Source organism: Diachasmimorpha longicaudata, chromosome 3, assembly GCF_034640455.1.
Source record: "Diachasmimorpha longicaudata isolate KC_UGA_2023 chromosome 3, iyDiaLong2, whole genome shotgun sequence".
Lineage (NCBI taxonomy): Eukaryota > Metazoa > Arthropoda > Insecta > Hymenoptera > Braconidae > Diachasmimorpha > Diachasmimorpha longicaudata.
The window spans coordinates 11,127,060-11,145,247 of NC_087227.1; the positions used below are offsets into that span (position 1 = coordinate 11,127,060).

The window sequence follows — 18,188 nt, forward strand, 5'->3', positions numbered from 1 at the left end:
ACATGTATTTATTTTGTTTGTAGCCTCGTAGATAATTAATAATCATGATTTTAATTGTGGCCATTATGTTTTCCGGAGAAAAACAAAAAATCAACTTTTTTAATTGAACTGTAGTTCGTTTTGTAGGAAATCTCTTCCGAATAGGGTTACTTAATGTTAATTAAGAACGAATAGAATTTTTTTAATGAGCAGGTGAAGTTTTGGGCAGCTCATCAGCCGCCAGAAGCGACGGCGGCGCCTCTCACTGCCGGATCCGTACCACCGTCGTGTGCCTCTACCAAAAAGGATTGACTGAATATCGCCTCAGTTTTCCGGGTTGAAGTGACCCCAAAGTCGACCCCTATGACGAGGAAGGGCACCACCGAACTATTCGTTGGTTTTGGGGTTACTCCAGCTCGGAGAACTGACATTCTAGTCAGGTAATCCTCTTTGCCTACAGGGCATCTGTTACGTAGTCACTGAATCCTGAAGTCACTTCATCTAGGGAGTTCTGGGGACATTTATTTGATGAGCAGCCTCCAAGAAATCACAGCTAGCTTCAGTCCAATCAATTGTTTTGTCTCCGGCGAGTCTCTCTCGCACGAGTTTTCAAGATTTTTATAATTTGAAGCAGAAAGTCATTGTCATTTACAAAAAAATCGACACCATTCATTTTTGAAATTTCTAAAACATATTTTGAAAGATCTTGGGAATATCTGATAGTTCCCAAGATGGTTCTCACTAAGGAGTACAGGATATGCATGCCTCTGACAACGGAAGAGGTAAAAATCATTTGTTGATTATAGATCAAATTTTAGCGAATTAATTATTATCACCGTAACAATTTGATTTGTGCTTTTAGTATCGAGTGGGGCAACTTTACATGATCGCGAGGCATAGTCATGAGCAGTCGGATGCCGATGAAGGTGTCGAGGTCGTGGAGAACTCTGAATGTGAGGATCCAGTTCACGGAAAAGGACAGTTCACGGAGAAGAGAATTCATTTATCCAGGCAATATACCATATTTTTCTTTTTCATGACATAAAGTGGAGGGAATTTGGTTTCCATGATGATTTAGATAGGACATATATTCATTGTTTTGTAAGAGAAAATTGATAGATCTATTTTTGTTAAACAGTGAGAGATGAACTCGGCCAAAACTCAATTCAGAAGTAAATCAGAGTAGAATTCTCACAGAGTTCAAATCAAAATTAGAACAATGCAGGGAGAGTGGGGTCAAGCGGACTGTGCTCCATCGTCAATAGCTTGAAATCGATGGAGTGAATTCCAACGACTCTTATATCCTTTTGAAGCTATGTTTTCAAGCTTGGAAATGAAAAAAAAATCACTCGATTTCTCTGTGCGGGTTCCGCGTTATTGACTATTGAACCGGCTCCGCTTTACTCCACTCTCCCTTATGTAAAATGAATAGGGTATATCGAATTCTCTCACTAATGGTGTTTTTGACCTCACTCCTCGTCTATTGCAAGGATAAAGGGGAGCAGAGGCTTTATGATCCTTGTATTTCTCACGTTTAATTTGCTCCTCGAATTGGTGACCGTTGAAACGCAGAAAATGAGTATTTTCTGCAGTCTGGAATTTTTCCCCCGATGAGAAACAATTTTTGCCGTAGTTTCAATCAAATTATTTTTATATATTTCCAGTAAACTTCCATATTGGATACAGGCACTCATCCCCAGGATATTCTACGTTACGGAAAAGGCCTGGAATTACTATCCCTTCACTATAACAGGTACTTCCTTCTTCTATCATCGACAATTTTCAAAATAAGGAGCGACTGACAAAAATTTTAATATTCTCTTTTCAATTTTTTTCAGAATACACTGTAAGTTGTGGTTGGATAACTTCACCAAAAGAACAGCTCAACGAGACTTTTACTAAATATTAACGTTCGTTATCATTTTTTAGTGTTCTTTCCTCCCGAAATTTCTCATCTCCATCAAAACACGGTACGAGGACAACAGTGGATCTACAGAAAATGTAAGATGATTGGGGAATATGTTTTTTTTTAACTCCAATTTTCAATTGCCAATTCTAAAAATGATAGAGCAATTTGCGGGTAATAAATGGATAATTTCAGTGTTTAGGAATAACACCGATAGAATTGATTCAACGAGACGTCGATTTCATCGACATAGCATACGACGAGCTGTCTGCGAAGCATTACAAAGAGGAGGAAGATCCGAAATTCTTTCAGTCAAAGAAAACAGGTCGAGGACCACTTGTAGAAGGCTGGCGTGACACGACAAATCCAATTATGTGTTCTTACAAACTTGTGGATGCCTCTTTTGAAGTCTGGGGACTGCAGACACGTGTAGAGGATTTTATACATAAGGTGGAGCATGCGATTAACAAAATTTATGATTTTTTAATTACCTATTTCATTACTTATTAAATTCCTTCTAGTGTATCCGGGACATTCTCCTCCTTGGCCACCGGCAAGCCTTCGCCTGGATCGACGAATGGGTGGAGATGTCCATAGAAGACGTCCGGGAGTATGAGAAGAAAATGCATGCAGCGACCAACGAAAAAATGCAGCTGAAGACCGAAGAGGAAGTCAACTCCATACCGGTCACACCACTTGGATCCACACCGTCCTCACCGAAAAGCCCTAATGACTCAGCCAATCGCTCTTGGTTCTCCTGGTCGTAACTGGAGAGGTACCGATGGACTAACCAGTAGAATGATAATCACCAGTGATTATTGATTAGGCATACTGTTGGCCGTAATTATTTTTTTAGTGTAAATAATTTCATTAGAATTTTGTGATTGAGGAGAGAATGGGATTTTATGTCCTGAAATGTTCTGTATAGCATAGATATCTCGAAGGTAATCTCCATTACAGATGGTAAATCCCAATTTTCCAAAGTTTTCGAGAGACTAAATAAGGCTGGGCAGAACAACACCGGTCATATTCGCTTTTATTACGCTCAATGCATATTACTATTCATCTCCTATTTTTTTCTTTGAATTGGCTGAAAAATTTTTTTGGATTTTTCAAGTGAGTCTTCTCAAAAAATTCCTTGAACTAATAAAAAATCAAGCTTGATGGTTTTTTATAATACTATTACAATCTACAACAGGAATTGTTCTGCGTCAGAATTTTTTCCCTGGAAAAAGTTCTCCGAAGTTTAAAGGACTTATTTTTGATTCCGGAAACTCGAAAGTGGGAGAACTTAATCACAAAATTCTTCATACTTCACATAAATAGTTGACATACACAATTAAAAATCATTGCATATTTTTTTGGGCATTCCGAGATAGTCCCAGAATATTCAAATTCAGATCTGTGATCTTAAAAATGCGTTTGTCTTTTCCGATTACTAATCGTTATGTTAAAAATTATTTTTATAATTTTATTTTCCGAGAATTGCGTATTGAGTGAACAGAATGGAATTCTGTAATGCACCACGTGAAAAATCCAATGTTTAAATAATTCATGAGTACTGTAATCGTTGTTGAGCTTTGCAATGTACTTGATTCCAGGTTTGTTGAATTTAAGATAAGATACTAAAGAATTGAAACTGTAATTGTGTAAAAAAAAGTGTGTGAAATAACTGTGTGATTATTTTCGTCTTTTCTTGAGGGAACATTAGCAGAGGCCAATTGCTAAACAAATTATTTATATTTCCTGAAATGTTAGGAAAACATGGAAAAATTAGCATTTGAAATCCATATGTTCTCCACAATAATGCCAATTTTCCGAAACAAATGATACCAACAAAGCGGCACGTTTCCTCGACGGAAAATTAATGCTAGCATTATTGATCGGTTTTTTGACGAGTGGCAGCGAGGGTGCGCAGATGCCCTATGTATTGGGGAGGGTGGGTACTCAGTCTCTCTCGTGTTTTTGACGCCCCTGCAACGCCGGACGCCGGTTTGTTGACCATTACCACCATGTCGGGGGGTAAGAACATCGCAAAAAGGATATTTTCACTATTTATTTGTTCATCACACCCTAAAACAACATTAGTCTAAACTCTTGATAATTTTTTCCCAACTTGTATAATTCTCGTTTATCTGAATAAATGGATAAAAGCGACTAATGTCTCTGGTGACTTTATTGGTATTTTTCATTATTCACGAATAACAATGGTGCTTTAAGCTTTAACAATTGAACTAGAAAATAATCAAAATAATAACATCGCCACTAGTGGAATATTAAGTGCTTTTCTCAGACGAATTTTCCATTTCTTCTTGAAGGGTGAAGTTTCCAATTTTTATTTTATTTGCCAATGAGATTTGAAACTAAAAAAATGTTTTTTCGATTTTCTTTTCATCTTTCTTTTAGCAAGACAGGGACTATATCGGTTTCGCCACACTTCCGGAACAGGTACACCGAAAATCAGTGAAGAGAGGATTCGAGTTTACACTGATGGTGTTGGGTGAATCTGGACTGGGAAAGTCGACGTTGATAAACAGTTTATTCCTCGGGGATCTCTATAAAGACAGGAAAATACCAGACGCTGGAGGTGAATTACCTCGCTAGAAAACATTTGAGGGCATCTAATTAAGTACGTATTATTATTCTAATAATTGATAATTCTTATAGAGAGAGTAGAGAAGACGACAACAATCGAAAAGAAGACCATGGATATCGAGGAGAGAGGCGTCCGATTACGTTTGACAATCGTGGACACACCAGGTAAATTTTTCTTGTTTTTTTTCTATCGTATCTGCATAATATTTTATTATGTCGTATTCTTCAAGGATTTGGAGATCCTGTCAATTGCGAGGATACTTGGAAAGCGTGTTCTGCATACATTGACGAACAGTTCAGACAATATTTTACAGACGAGAGTGGATTGAACCGAAAAAACATCCAGGATAACAGAGTTCATTGTTGTCTGTATTTCATCCCCCCATATGGCCACGGGTAATACATTAAATTCATTAAATCCTGTCAGTCCGTTCAATAATCATCTTGTTTTTATTCCTCTCTGAGAGGATTATAAATTCCTCACTGATTTCTAGGAATGCGACAGTGTGAATATTGGAGATATTTATGTTATTTCTAGATTGCGTCAGCTGGACTTGGAACTACTGAGACGACTCCACCGGAAAGTTAATGTTGTTCCAGTAATTGCAAAGGCTGATACGCTCACCACAAATGAGGTGAAAAAATTGAAAGACCGAATTTTGGCGGATATTGAGGAACACGAAATTCAAGTGAGGAAGGCTCCGTAGTAAAGTCTTGCAAGATATATCTGAGCGGCCCAATTACTTCAATGGGTCAATGCACGTTAACTTTTCTTTTTAGATTTATCAATTTCCCGATTGCGACAGTGATGAGGATGAAGACTTCAAGCAACAGGATAAGGAGCTAAAGGCCACGGTACCCTTCGCAGTTGTAGGAAGTTCTACAGTTCTTGAAGTCGCTGGACGAAAAGTGAGAGGAAGGCAGTATCCCTGGGGAGTTGTGGAAGGTACAACCATTTACTAAGTTTTTAGGTCAATTTTAATATTGTCATTAGATGAAAAGAGATCCAACGTTTCTAATTTTTCCGCAGTTGAAAACCCCAAACACAGTGATTTTGTCAAATTGAGGACAATGCTGATATCGACTCACATGCAGGACCTCAAAGACGTGACCCAGGACGTTCATTATGAGAATTTCAGGGCGCAATGTATTTCTCAGATCTCCCAGCAGGCCATCAGGGAAAGGAGGTACTTACGCATGTAAATGATGAACAATATTTTTCCGAAAAAAATGGAAACGAAATAGAAATTCGTTGATATTTCTTGAATTTTTGCAACAATAAGAATAACAGGTACGTCAACAACTGTTTCATGGGTTTCAGTAAGCTCAAGAGAGACTCGGGACCTCATTTTGAGAACAGTATATCCGACACCGATCGACTTCTACTGCAGAAGGATGAAGAGGTGATTTTTAGAAGTGTTTTTCGACATATGGATTTCTTTAGTTGCAAAACCTCTGGAATAAATGACTTCAAATGTATGACATGACTTTCAGATCCGAAGGATGCAAGATATTCTCGCACAAATGCAGGAAAAGCTGAAAGCAACGGGGCAAGTGGGTGGAGGAGGCCTCAGGAGTAGAGTTGGAAGCCTTGGCAATGATCTGGACTCCGTGGAAATCGACAAAAAACGCAACAGTATTATTGATGTGTAGAAAGAGAGCAAGTCAGTGTGAAAATTAAGAACAGATGAATATTGCATCAAATATCTGAATATTAATTAATACAAATTCCCAATTTTTTTTTCAATCTTATGTTAAAGACTTGAGGCGTGGGTAAATGATATTTCCAATGCAAGGATGTATGTATGTACCCTTGCGTTATTATATATGTTTATATGAAGGCTGAGTTCGAGCTTAAATATCGTGACGATTACATTCCACGTCAATATTTGATGCAATATAATATACACTTTTTTCATTATCAAGAAACACAATTTTAAAAAATCAATAGATGGGTCTGACTCTTTTGTAAGCAGTATTATATTTATTAATATTTCAAGGGCATTTGAATACACTACTGTCACTTGAATGAATGCACTAGGTATCAAATATAATCGTAAACCTTCAATAAAAAAATTATTGAATCAAGAATGAAGTTTTTTTTCTCTAAAATTTTATTAACCATATGTAACAATTTTTTTCTCATACGTAAAAGATTTTCATTATGGTCAAGGGATAATCCTAGTTTCCTCCACATATTGCACTAAAATACTTAATTACTCTGTAATAAATAGTTCCTTACGTATTCAGTATAGATAAAACTATTAAATAAAAAAAGTTCTCCTCGTACTCTTCCTGATTTTTTGTAGATGTGATGAGGAGTGGTGGTTTGAGGATAACTTGATTAGATACACCTGTAAATTGTCACTTCCGACGTTGATCACATTTTGTGTCTTCTCGCAATGAAAACAATGACCCCGAGGACTTCCCTTGGCCCCAGATAACGCATTAAAGACACAATCACCAAGAGAAGTGCAACACTTCGTGCTGCAGGTCGATAGGCCGACGATCAGCCAAACAAATTGCTTACGAATGAATTGAAACCAGTGCTGATTGATGAAAATATACCGTTATTGTTCTCTTGTGATCCTTGATGGCCATTTGCTCCTGGACGATAATGATGCGTGTAATCTCGGGTTGGATATCGTCCGGGTGGTCCAGAATTCCCATACTGCGGTAGTCCATCCCCATAATTATCAATTCTCTGCCGAAATAAAGTTAACAAAGATTAAAATCGAATTTCTCAAGTAATAAAATATTCCGAGTGCATAAAAATGGCCTTAAAGTATTGTTATGAATTTTTAATACAATTAAATACAGTTATCTCAGAATAAGATAACAATAACTGACAATTCCTTCGTTCGCAGATTTTTTAGAGCTCTCATGGCGTCCCAATGTTCTGAACCGAATTTAAAATTATTGTTTCCCGAATCTAGGAGAAGAACATTCATTTTTCATCACACTATCCGTAAAACGCTATTTTATGAGCAATCGGTGTTCAACAACTAATTCATTGATCGCTGCTTGATGACACGAACATCTCGACCCCTCTAACGAGAAATCCATTAAGGAAACTGTCGCTTGCAGACAGTGTGAAGAAAAATTTGCTTCATCACTTGGCCGAGAAAAAACTTTCTTGGCTCATGTAATTGAAGTCTCGAGTTTTCCAGCGTTCAGGCCGAAAACTTTTTTCTGCCTTGTGAGGAATAAACACATAACAGACCAGGGCAAGTGCGACTAATAAAGAGAATCCACACAAATATTTTTCCTTAGGCTAAAGGAAACTTTTTTCGTAAAAAACTTCACGATTTATCACTAAAGACTAGTGACGAGAAATATAATTTTCGAGCCCAGTAGATGTTAAAAAATATTCATTTTCTGCACTCAGAATTTTTAAAGCTGACAAAAATCAATGAACACGACAAATTTAGCGCTAAAGCTGAATAAGTAATTGAATAGCTGGAAAGCCATGATCTGACACTGAAATGCAAATATCACGTGTAAATATAAAGCCGGACATGTCGACTATTCATGAGTCGTTGTCTGCATTGGAAATAGCAAGAGATGAGTCATTTTAAATCATGTAAAAAGTAGAGCAAATATTTTTTCGTTCATCGATTATCCTCATTGGTTACTCTAAGTGACACAATATTTTTATCAGTGGGGGAGAAAAATGATTGAGGTGAGGAGTTTCAATAGAAGACGATTTGGTCGAGGACGTTTAGTTATTTATAGACAACCACTGGTTCGGGACGAATTGATATTGTTAGGTCTTTTGTTCTCGTCCGTCGATTCTGCTGCTATTCAATTAATTTGGGCGATGAGAGGATTCCTATCGGGGAATTGTCAGTGGATTGAGATGATATTTGATGTGGGCTGAGGGAGATGGTAGGGGAGTGGAACTGTTGAGAATGTATGCAGTGTCCTCCTTCAAAAAACATAAAACTTAGTTCATCTTTCCACGAGGAAGTTTGTTTTCAGCTAAATGGAGCAAAAAGTAAGGAAAAGGGGATTATTATGTAGTTTTCACAGTTGAAAAATGATGGAATTCATCTCCCCCTTGAAGAAATAGTCTAGTTCCATGATTCAAGAGTATAAAAACACCGAATGAACCGACTTTTCTTGCTACACAATGCTTGTGCCCCTTGTATTCTCTTCTATTTTTCTTCTTTCAAGACACGAGACGGAATGAAAAAGATAAAAATGATGAGAAATGATGAAAAAGGGGAAAATCTCGGGGCATTTCCGCAACGAGGAACTAGCATTTGCTCCAGTTTAGAGAGAACAATTCTAAATTTAGAACAGAATAATTTTATTCTCAACTGTGACAACAATTAATACATCAATTCAGAATTTGAATTTTTATTTATGAACATTGCCTGTTTCACGTAACGAAGTTTATTTTAATCTTTTTTAATATACGACCCATTTAAAACGGCTCTCGAATAACGGTGCACTACAACCGGAGAGATGTGGGGTGAGTGATAAAAATTCTGTGTCTTTTTTTTTCGTCGTCACAATCGCAATAATGAAGAGGAGAATCGTGCAGAACGATTTTTAGCGAGTGTTGCGTGATTTCCACAAGAACAGTTGGGGAAAGAGAAGAAAGTTTAATATATAATGTTCTTTTGAACTTTGGCAGTTTTAATTCCTCGGCTTTCACGCTCGTTCAATAGTTTCAGAGTTCAGAGATAGCTGGGGTTGATAATGAGAAAAAGCATCCAGTGCACCTGCTAAAGACTTTCCGGAGAAATCTATTTGATTGTTTTTTAGTCACCTCTAACTATCGAAAGTAATAAAAAAAATCAACATCACATTGATCCACCCTTGTAGTCTCTCCACCCTCTCCCGCTGCTCAACAACATCCCACAAATACAATCATGCAGATAATGACAGCAAAGCAACATGACAACGTCAAGTACATATGATAATTCTCAATCTCCAAAAAAATCACAAAACATCACTTTTGAATACTTACATAATTTGTGAGACTATAAAAAAAGAGGGGAACTTCAAGGGCAAAACTGTGCAATTTAAATGTACATTGTATTCTAATTATTTCTCTTTCAGAAAATAAGATACATGAACAGAAAATTTATTTTTAACGGAATAAAACCATTTTCATTCGATAGCCAGGAAAATTTCAGCGGGGAAACACTGGCTGACAATTATTTTGACTCCAATATGTCTTACCGATTCTTCCAAATTCCAATTTTAGAAGATTCTCAGATTCTAATGCATTAGTATTGAAAGACAATTGCTCAGGAGGGTCCAAAGTTGTTCGGGCTATTAAACATAGAATTCCGAAACTGAAAAATCTCATTACGAATAATGATTCCCCAATGAAATTTCAACGGTTACCGAGATATCCCCACTTTTATCAACAAAAATAGGATCTCTGGCTGTGAATTTCTTATTCCAAACAATTAAGTAGATAATATCAAACTACTTTAATCAGGGATTAAGCTTAGGAATCAGGGAAGACGATGGAGTCGGTATCGATGGATTCCTGTACCGGGTGATCCAGGTGCGGAGAGGGCATTGCGGTGTGACGTCTTTCAGTGGTGGTGTGTCCCCAAACATCACTTTGTGCCCAGTTCTGAAAGCACAGGCCTTTGTTTTCCCCTCATGCAATTTTTTCCGCAATTATGATTGTTTCTATTACCTCATGCAATTTTTATTTAGTATGATTTATGGATCTATTTACAGCCGATTCTGTTTTTTTCTTGCTAGTGCAATTTCACTGCACGATCAGTTTTCTATTTGTTTACTTTTTTTTACAAAGTCCTTTTTTCTCACATTCTTCAAGCACTAAACTGTGATAATCACTCGCCAAATGTGTTAGTGAATTATTCAAGGATCATGACAAAATGTATGATATTCGTGATAGTTTTGAGAGGATCATACCTTTGCTCCGTGAAGTGTCACGTTCAGGAGTGTCGGATGCTCTTTCACCACCATAAATTCAACTTCTTGTGGTGTGTAGCCATTCGCATAAACCTAAAACAAACAATAATGCTGTTATTTCAAGAATAAGCTTATCTAATCAGTTAATTGCCTTTTCTGCGACTCAAAAAGGGTCTATGAATAATTTATAATTTTCTGAACAGTTTTTTGGACGGGTTCCCCTTACAATGTTGAATTCTAAGTACCAGACATCTTCTCTCAACTCTCATATTGCTACAGATAATCATTCGATGTATACCAGATCCCCCCAAGTGTGAAAGAGAACCGATGAAGAAGAGATCAAATATTTCTCCAGGCATTGTCCCCTTCTCCCTCCTCCTCCTCCACTTATCACGATTTCCACTTTAGATATCCACCCTTGAAACCACTCACCTCAAGTTTATAAATCCCAGGCAACAGAATCCTCCAGAATTCTCCGTACTTAGTTGTGAGGAAACTGATGTCACGTCCCTTGACCCTAACCGAGGCCCTCTCAACCGCATTACCATTTTCATCGATTACAAAACCATGAACTCCACGGTGCGCCTCAGCGAGGAATTTTATAAGAGACTATTCACGACAGAAAATTAAACAATGGATTAATATGGGGGGTAGTAAAGACTATTCCACATGGGGAAGATGGGGGCATTTTCCCAAGGACTTGTTTTATAGCTTAACAAAAATTCCAGGCTTCTTCCAACTCCGAAGCATCCATAAAAAGATAGTATTAAAAAAAAAAACATAATTTTGTAAACTCACACGACGATTTTCCTTCCAATAATGCGGCAGCTCTTGAGCTGGTGGATATTTACAGCAAGATAATTCAAAAGTTATTTCCATGCATCCATTCCAAACATAATTGAAGTCCTGCATTCCACCAGTGAGTGGATACCATTCAGCTCCATTAGTTATTCCATCTTTGAAGCCGGGTTGTGAGGCAGAACAGGCTTTACCAAGATACATGGATCCATGATTCTGGGCATAAGTCAACGACAAATGACGGAATACGTCATCATCTGGGGATATACTGGGAGTTGATGAATAACTCTGAAACACTTTGATGACTGTTTCTGTTAGTTTTTTGGGGCGGTCAAGCAGTTTGAGGTTTTTTGTTCAGGTTTTGGATCGATATTTATTTGGGGTTGTGAATGGGATAGTGAGGATTGTGGGTTTGAGGGCGATTGAGATCAGGGTATTGGATTTATTCGTGTGGAAAGGGAAGAATGTTGTTAGGTAATTGAGGAAATTTTCAGGAATAATGGAGCGTAAAATAAAATAGATGAAGTTTCCCTCCAATTTGCGCTCGGATTATCATTTGATGTGACAATTTGGATGATTCTTTGAAATAAATAAAATGGAATTACAATTACAGTAGAATTGAAAACGTTTCGATCATGTTTCGAAAAACTTATAAAAAATTACTAATGTATAACTAGAACATAATAACCAGAACAATAATTCCACACAATATAATGACATTCGACTGAAGGAAATTAATTAACTGGAAATAATTGGAGAATTGATCCATACTTGCGCACAATGGTGCTGATCGACATAATCCTGATAGCATGAAAAACGTTGGAAACGAAAAAAATATTCGTTATTTAAAAACTAGGACGGGATAAATGTCAAAAGAAAGTAATTCAACTCTCTTTACAAAAACAATTTAGCATAAAAAAATCATCAGTATTTTTCGTGAACAAAATTCAATGAAACAGAAACCATTAATCATGTCTGGTGAATATACTCTTCATTACAAGTGATAGAGATAAATTATTTTCTATTTCAAAACGTATTCTTCGACGATGACAGCGTTTCCGGCGGGAACACATGATGAATTAATATTATTGGTTAAAGTTGAATCCTGAACGCAATTTATCGGCTCATCCAAACGTTAATCCGGAACTGGTATGAGAGAGTACAAGGATCATAACCGGGGTGAAAACAAACGGGGTATTATCCTTCTGTTTGAGTTTGAAATCACCGCGTCACGGGGAATTCCCTTTTCCGCGCCCATCCGCATAACTCAAACAAATGCAAAAACCGGAAGTACATATAAAATTCATTGTTGTCCTTCCACTTATACACTTTCTACCAGCATTAATAGATCCGCTTTTTTACTTACCCGTTACATTGGACGACGTACATGATAGAATGCCCGGTTTCACATGGTTGGGAATTCGCGCTAAATTGGTTGGAAATGGGGGAATACTTTCAATGCGGGGAATTCCCAATAGTGATTTAATTAAATGTGTAAGTACAAATAAAGTCTATCCCCATCTTTTCTCCGTCTCGACCCGTCGGCGAATACAGCCCTTAAATCCCATCGTTACGTGCAAGTACCCCAAACCAACGCAATTAAAATTAATAATCCTATTATATTATGTCAAACTCACGGGAATTTGGTGTGTTGTCGAAGGGATAACTGGCCACTAGTGCACCACCGTGTAAACTTCCAGAAATCACGAACTGTATTTTGGAGACCCATTCCTTGACTGCCTCAGTCTCCGGCTGTGTCTTCTTATTATTTTGCTTGAAGTAGTCTGGGAAATTGCGGTTTAAGTCAAAACCACGAGCGTTGTATCTAAGATTCAGAAGTTTGGATCCAATTACTCAAGAGAATCATTCCGAGTTAAAGCGTCCAATGCAACCCCCTGGACTTTCCTCAGTCATGTTACGATACACAATGAATTGAGCAATAGTTTGAATTGTCACTGCGGAGTTCGTATCGCATAGTAATTAAAATAGCTCATTGCAATTAATTAATGATGAAGCATTGATATCTCCTTTAAGTATTATAGACCACACTATTCCATTCTATCCATCGTCCATGTTAGCCTACTGTCCTACTTTAACCAACTCTCCGATATAATTGAACGAGATTCGACTCTCAAATTGTGCCGGGCACTCTCAGTCTGAGGTATCGATCGTCAGATTTCAATACAATGCATATCAACTCACCGTCCTTGACTTCCCTCACAGAATCCCTCCTTGGACACCTCAAAACCGTCTGGATTCATAGACGGAAGTATGTGAATTCTTGTATTGTCCAGCAGCCATGTGATATATGGGTCACTTCCGTATTTCATAACTAACAACTATTGCAAACGAATCAAATATTACAGAACACACAGTTTAAAAAGTGAGAGCACAAAATATTCGTTTCTTCATGAAGTCTAGGGTTGAATTATCATTAACCAGGGGTTCCAGCTATCACTCAATTATAAATATAATATTGTCACTAATGAAGACGAAAGAAATGGTGAATGCGAAGAATATTCATCGTTTCTCATTAAATAACTCTGCCCTAGATAATTGTCTCCTCGTCTCCACCCATTTCTAGCTCCAACCGGAAGAAACGACATTTCCCTCAATAATTTAAGAACAAACTCACGTGAATGAGGTGGAGCATGAGCTCTCGCCCAACGGCCTCATTGCCGTGGATATTAGCGACGTACTTGACGTCAGGTTTACCGATCATGTGCTCGTAAGGTGAGGATGATACCACCATCACCCACAAGTCGCGTCCTAAAATTATTTATATTAGTGAAATTACAATCTCGATAAAAAAATTATCCCTATTCTTTATTAAAATATATTTCACACCTTTGACGGATTTGCCAATAGAATATAGGGCAGTGAGATTCTGAAATCGCAGTGATGTTGTACGAAGAAAGCGGCTCATCTGGTCATAATTATGATATTTGAAATCGATCCCGTATGGCTCGTCGAATATTAAATCACGCGAATTGTAGTGTCTCGCCAGATCTTCATCATTCAATGTTTCGGGGCCAATTGCACTGCTGTGTGATTGTGTCACTATTACCGACAGGCACAGGACAATTCCCAATACCAGCATTTTAATATTCTGAAAACAGACAATTGGGTAATTTATTTGATTACGTTTTGCCAGTCTATGAGAGCTGGCAATTGAATGGCTATGACATTATTTGAAATTACCAAAGCCATGTTTATATGTGTGTCAGTGAGCTGTCGGAGGACTCGATAAAATTGAAAATTATTCAGCTCAATAAACCTGCTACCGCAAGTCGTTTTTGTTAATTATTATAATGCATAAACCTCCGTATCACTTTCTTTGATTTTTTCTCACGCGAGGAACACATCAAATTACTCTCACAATATAAAAAATGACGGTAACTTTATATCTTCAGTCACTAGACTCCTCTCAACGAAATATTTTTCCGACCTGACATATACTCATTAAATACGAGCAATTTTTCCTCGAGTATATACTTATTTCCTCGGTTATGATTTGTCTTAGTGTCCTTGGTTAATCACCGATTTGATCTCTGAATAATTACGTATCGGGTGACGTCGGTTCTTCTCTCATAATTATTTTGAAGATTACGGTGACCGATGAAAAATCATCTGCTATAGAACTCACGACGAGGTCTCGTCTCGTTATTCGTGACAACATTTCACGGTGCTGTCACTTCTTTCAAAATAGTCACAGTCAATACCGTTACAACCAGAATAATTTAATTGATCTGGACGAGCACATCAACATATTTCATGATTTCTCAACGTGTTTCAAGGACTTACAATTATTTGGTCTTATTAAATTTAGATGTTTCAATTTTCTGAAGAATTTAAATTTCTTAATCGCTTTGTGGAACGGAACAATCTTGTTCATCAATGACAGACAGTTTTTTACGAAATAATTAGCCGTCAAAAGATGCTTCGCAATACAATAATTATTGAGCAACAATAATTGAAATTTTCTCAACATCAATAACGAGGTTTTTTCCAATGTAAAATAATCTTGTTACGCTGTGGGGTTAGTGATGTTTTTTTTACGAGAAATCATCTCAGCTAATAAAAATTTTCTATTCCCTATTGTCGTGGAATTTTTTAGTCTTTTCATAAAATTAAAAATGTAAAAAAATGATAAGTTGAGTACCACTTGTCGTGAACCGTTAGACAGAAACCCGGACACCTACCATCGCATATACCGTTTCTACAACTCCCACTGGAGAATTTGAATCCAAAAAATGTAGATTAACAATGGGAAGAATTTTTTTAGTCAATATGAAAATACTACAATCGATCGACTTCGAAATGATGATAAATGTTTGGTCTTGCTGGCTCAAGTGCAATTACGCGGTTAGTGCCCAATTTTTGCTGGTTCTGCTGGAAAGGATAAAGAATGGCGCAAAGATCGAAGAGAAAAAGAGAATAAAAAAACGATACACGTGACGCATGAGTTCCTGAGCCGTTTGCCAGACAATTTTCACCGAGAAATGAAGAACGGCTAATATTGGAATGTGGAAACGACTCTGGAAGATGGCCAGTTGTTGTTCTACCGATGGAACAATGAGCAACTTTCGAGTTAAGGACATAGTTAAATAAATAGACATTCATATGACGAATTAAAAAATTATCCCAGGAAATAGATTACGGCCTGACTTTATATGATTAAAAAAATTACGATCCTAATCTCAGATATTTGCGATAAATAATAATTACAAACACTACAAATATTTAGCCATGACCTGTTGAAGCTTCGTCCAGGTAAAAATACCGCACGTATTGACTTTGAAAACAGTTATTTTATTGCTGATTGTTTAGTCGCAAAACCAGTATGAGATAGTTTTAACTTTCTGCGGCGTGTTAATGACCGGTAATTGCGAAGGATTCCTTTGCATTTACGTCCCTTCATTATTCCCACTTATCAATGTTTATAGTAATCTCCAGAGTCATTCATTACACCCGAATCCTTCAGGATATAGTTTGGCGCGAAGCCGTGATAATTCAAACGTTTGATTACGATTTGGACGGGAAATTGCTACATTTAATGCTCTCCCCATATTTTTGGCGGAAAAAAATGCGATCCCGTTGAGAAAAGGGAAAATGAGGGGTAAAATTGAGGAGAAAAAGACACTTGGGAGTCTGATAGAACTGACGTTTCAAACTGGGTCACCCGCCTGTACCCAACGATCGAACGGATATCGAGCGATACTTCTCCAAACGATTTTCTGGTTTAAGCGTTTTCCCCTGTCGACGGGTTTTTCCCTCCTCTCGCGCTCAATGACATTCGACTTTATGTCCCCTACGGGACTCCACAAGCGTTCAAATGTAATCCGCGGAAACAGAAGCATTGTATTGAAATGAAGTCGATGGGTCTAATTTCTGCGTTTTTCCTCTTATTCTTCTCCGGAGCGATCAAAGTGAAGGATCGCATGGACCGATTGCCTCCGGGGGAGTAACGGAAAAAAACAACAAATAAATTGTTTCTAATACACGAGTCGAGAAAGTCGCTAGAATCTGCAGTGAAATCTTCTCAGAATTCTTCCTAAGTGAGCGCGAGCGAATAGTGGAAAATTTGAGAAGTTGACAAAACAAATATATGAAAAATGTGCTCTCGTGAAATTTAAGAAATTTGAAAAAAGTAGAATTTTTTCAATTTTTCTACGGCGAGAGCGAATTCCCGGTTGAGATTGTGTTCAACGGATTTCATGGGGTTTATGAATCGGAAGAATCGATGGAATTTAATTAATGGATCGAAGATGAAGCTTCTGGGTGAAGGTCGCATATGAATAATAAAAAAAAACTATCATTGTTTTATTATATAAAACGCGGTGTTTTATAAAGGCAATTTCAGCATGAATAATTGGGTCACGGGCTTTTAGTCGTTTTTGTTCTTTCGAAAGAATCGACATGTTGATAATTGAATTCTAATAACAATAATAGCAGTGATATAGGGGATGCTGAGAAAAGTGAATTAACAAAATTTGATATTGGTTTGGTGTTTTCAATTAATGAATTGAATTATGGCGAAGCGAATGCACCGAAAGTGGAGGATACGGTATTCCACTAAACATCGAAAAGTCAAACTATTGACTCAACTATTGGATGCAAAATAATTGCAAACGTGTTTGTATATCAAAAGTTTTTTTGCGCTATCTGACGGAGTCGTTTCAAGCCCCAATATTCCCAACGGATTTCCTAATTTGTTTATCCACTCCTTCAAAAAATTGATAAAATATTTGTTATCAATTACCGTAGTGTTTTCTCGTTGTTTTTCTCTACTATTTTTCACTAAAGCTCAGATGAAAGTCGAAATATAAAGATCAAAGGATACTAATTTTAAAAAAAGTTTAATAATCCAATAATAATTTTATCACACGCGCACTCAATGGTCCCACGGCGATAAAAACGAAAATGAAAGGAAAAATAAAATAATGAAATTTATCACATTAACATTGCAAAATGAATAGTTAATTTTCTTTTGGACGGATCCGATTCAGCGATGAAATCGAGACTGGAGAAAAAAAAAATTCCGTGTAGCATTCACCACGTTTGGAGTGCGCGCGTCGACAGAGTTTATGCTCTGAAGAGACCCAGACCCCAACGGCGGAAATTCAGTGTCCCTTCCTCCTCTACCCCTTACTCATGTCCTCCCACCCCCTATCCTACTCTTGTCCTGCCCACTCTCATCACCACAAAATTCCCCCTCACCGATCTTTACTCTATAAATTGCATGCCCCTCTTCTCCTGACCGCTGTGAATCTCCACAGGACTGACGTTACTACCACCTTGACTTGAAAATTCATGAATTATTAAATGAGGAATTTTTAGTTCACTCCGAGGAGAAATTTGCTTCTGCGACTTTTGGATGCCTTAATGGAAAACTTCATCAAAAGCTTCGAGAAAACATTTTTCAAAAGGGATTAGCTATAACAGATTCCCAGAGAGATTCGGTGTTTAAATTATTAAAATGTCTCGCGATGATATGGACTTT

General features: G+C 37.3%; 3 protein-coding genes across 10 annotated transcripts; 2 read left to right on the forward strand and 1 right to left on the reverse strand.

Annotated features, from left to right (window-relative positions):
- Window positions 1-295: 295 nt before the first annotated feature.
- Window positions 296-4,042, forward strand: LOC135160802 (cytoplasmic phosphatidylinositol transfer protein 1). The gene is made up of 7 exons (XM_064117828.1): window positions 296-761; window positions 842-990; window positions 1,644-1,732; window positions 1,818-1,825; window positions 1,909-1,980; window positions 2,081-2,335; window positions 2,407-4,042. Exons 1-7 carry the CDS (start codon window positions 711-713, stop codon window positions 2,650-2,652), a joined length of 870 nt encoding a protein of 289 aa, XP_063973898.1. The 5' UTR covers window positions 296-710; the 3' UTR covers window positions 2,653-4,042.
- On the forward strand, window positions 3,771-6,571 carry Septin4 (Septin 4). 3 transcript variants are annotated; one of them, XM_064117762.1, is made up of 9 exons: window positions 3,771-3,907; window positions 4,292-4,472; window positions 4,553-4,645; window positions 4,711-4,876; window positions 5,019-5,169; window positions 5,261-5,426; window positions 5,511-5,679; window positions 5,802-5,883; window positions 5,975-6,571. In XM_064117762.1, exons 2-9 carry the CDS (start codon window positions 4,376-4,378, stop codon window positions 6,131-6,133), a joined length of 1,083 nt encoding a protein of 360 aa, XP_063973832.1. In that variant the 5' UTR covers window positions 3,771-3,907; window positions 4,292-4,375; the 3' UTR covers window positions 6,134-6,571. The 3 variants fall into 3 exon arrangements, with proteins under 3 accessions (XP_063973832.1, XP_063973830.1, XP_063973831.1); XM_064117760.1 differs by having other exon boundaries at window positions 3,790-3,907; window positions 4,296-4,472; XM_064117761.1 differs by having other exon boundaries at window positions 3,790-3,907; window positions 4,296-4,472; window positions 5,511-5,667.
- Window positions 6,572-17,780, reverse strand: LOC135160777 (carboxypeptidase M). 6 transcript variants are annotated; one of them, XM_064117751.1, is made up of 10 exons: window positions 17,448-17,780; window positions 14,033-14,294; window positions 13,821-13,954; window positions 13,388-13,524; window positions 12,823-13,010; window positions 11,957-11,986; window positions 11,186-11,490; window positions 10,820-10,996; window positions 10,388-10,480; window positions 6,572-7,184 (listed from the first exon to the last, which is right to left on the reverse strand). In XM_064117751.1, exons 2-10 carry the CDS (start codon window positions 14,283-14,285, stop codon window positions 6,990-6,992), a joined length of 1,512 nt encoding a protein of 503 aa, XP_063973821.1. In that variant the 5' UTR covers window positions 14,286-14,294; window positions 17,448-17,780; the 3' UTR covers window positions 6,572-6,989. The 6 variants fall into 6 exon arrangements, with proteins under 6 accessions (XP_063973821.1, XP_063973819.1, XP_063973818.1 ...); XM_064117749.1 differs by lacking the exon at window positions 17,448-17,780 and adding an exon at window positions 14,387-14,648 and having other exon boundaries at window positions 11,186-11,481; XM_064117748.1 differs by lacking the exon at window positions 17,448-17,780 and adding an exon at window positions 14,387-14,648.
- Window positions 17,781-18,188: the final 408 nt, after the last annotated feature.

Bases quoted from the DNA above. Each gene is read 5' to 3' on its own strand.
- Septin4 (XM_064117760.1), top strand. From the start codon at position 3,811: ATGTATTGGGGAGGGTGGGTACTCAGTCTCTCTCGTGTTTTTGACGCC. The intron at 4,473-4,552 runs GTGAATTACCTC...TAATTCTTATAG, and splicing joins GAAAATACCAGACGCTGGAG to AGAGAGTAGAGAAGACGACA. The intron at 4,646-4,710 runs GTAAATTTTTCT...GTATTCTTCAAG, and splicing joins GACAATCGTGGACACACCAG to GATTTGGAGATCCTGTCAAT.
- LOC135160802 (XM_064117828.1), top strand. From the start codon at position 711: ATGGTTCTCACTAAGGAGTACAGGATATGCATGCCTCTGACAACGGAA. The intron at 991-1,643 runs GCAATATACCAT...ATATATTTCCAG, and splicing joins AAGAGAATTCATTTATCCAG to TAAACTTCCATATTGGATAC. The intron at 1,981-2,080 runs GTAAGATGATTG...GGATAATTTCAG, and splicing joins ACAGTGGATCTACAGAAAAT to TGTTTAGGAATAACACCGAT.
- LOC135160777 (XM_064117748.1), bottom strand. The intron at 11,491-11,956 runs GTATGGATCAAT...TAACAGAAACAG, and splicing joins ATCAGCACCATTGTGCGCAA to TCATCAAAGTGTTTCAGAGT. The intron at 7,185-10,387 runs GTATGATCCTCT...TTATTTCGGCAG, and splicing joins TGACACTTCACGGAGCAAAG to AGAATTGATAATTATGGGGA.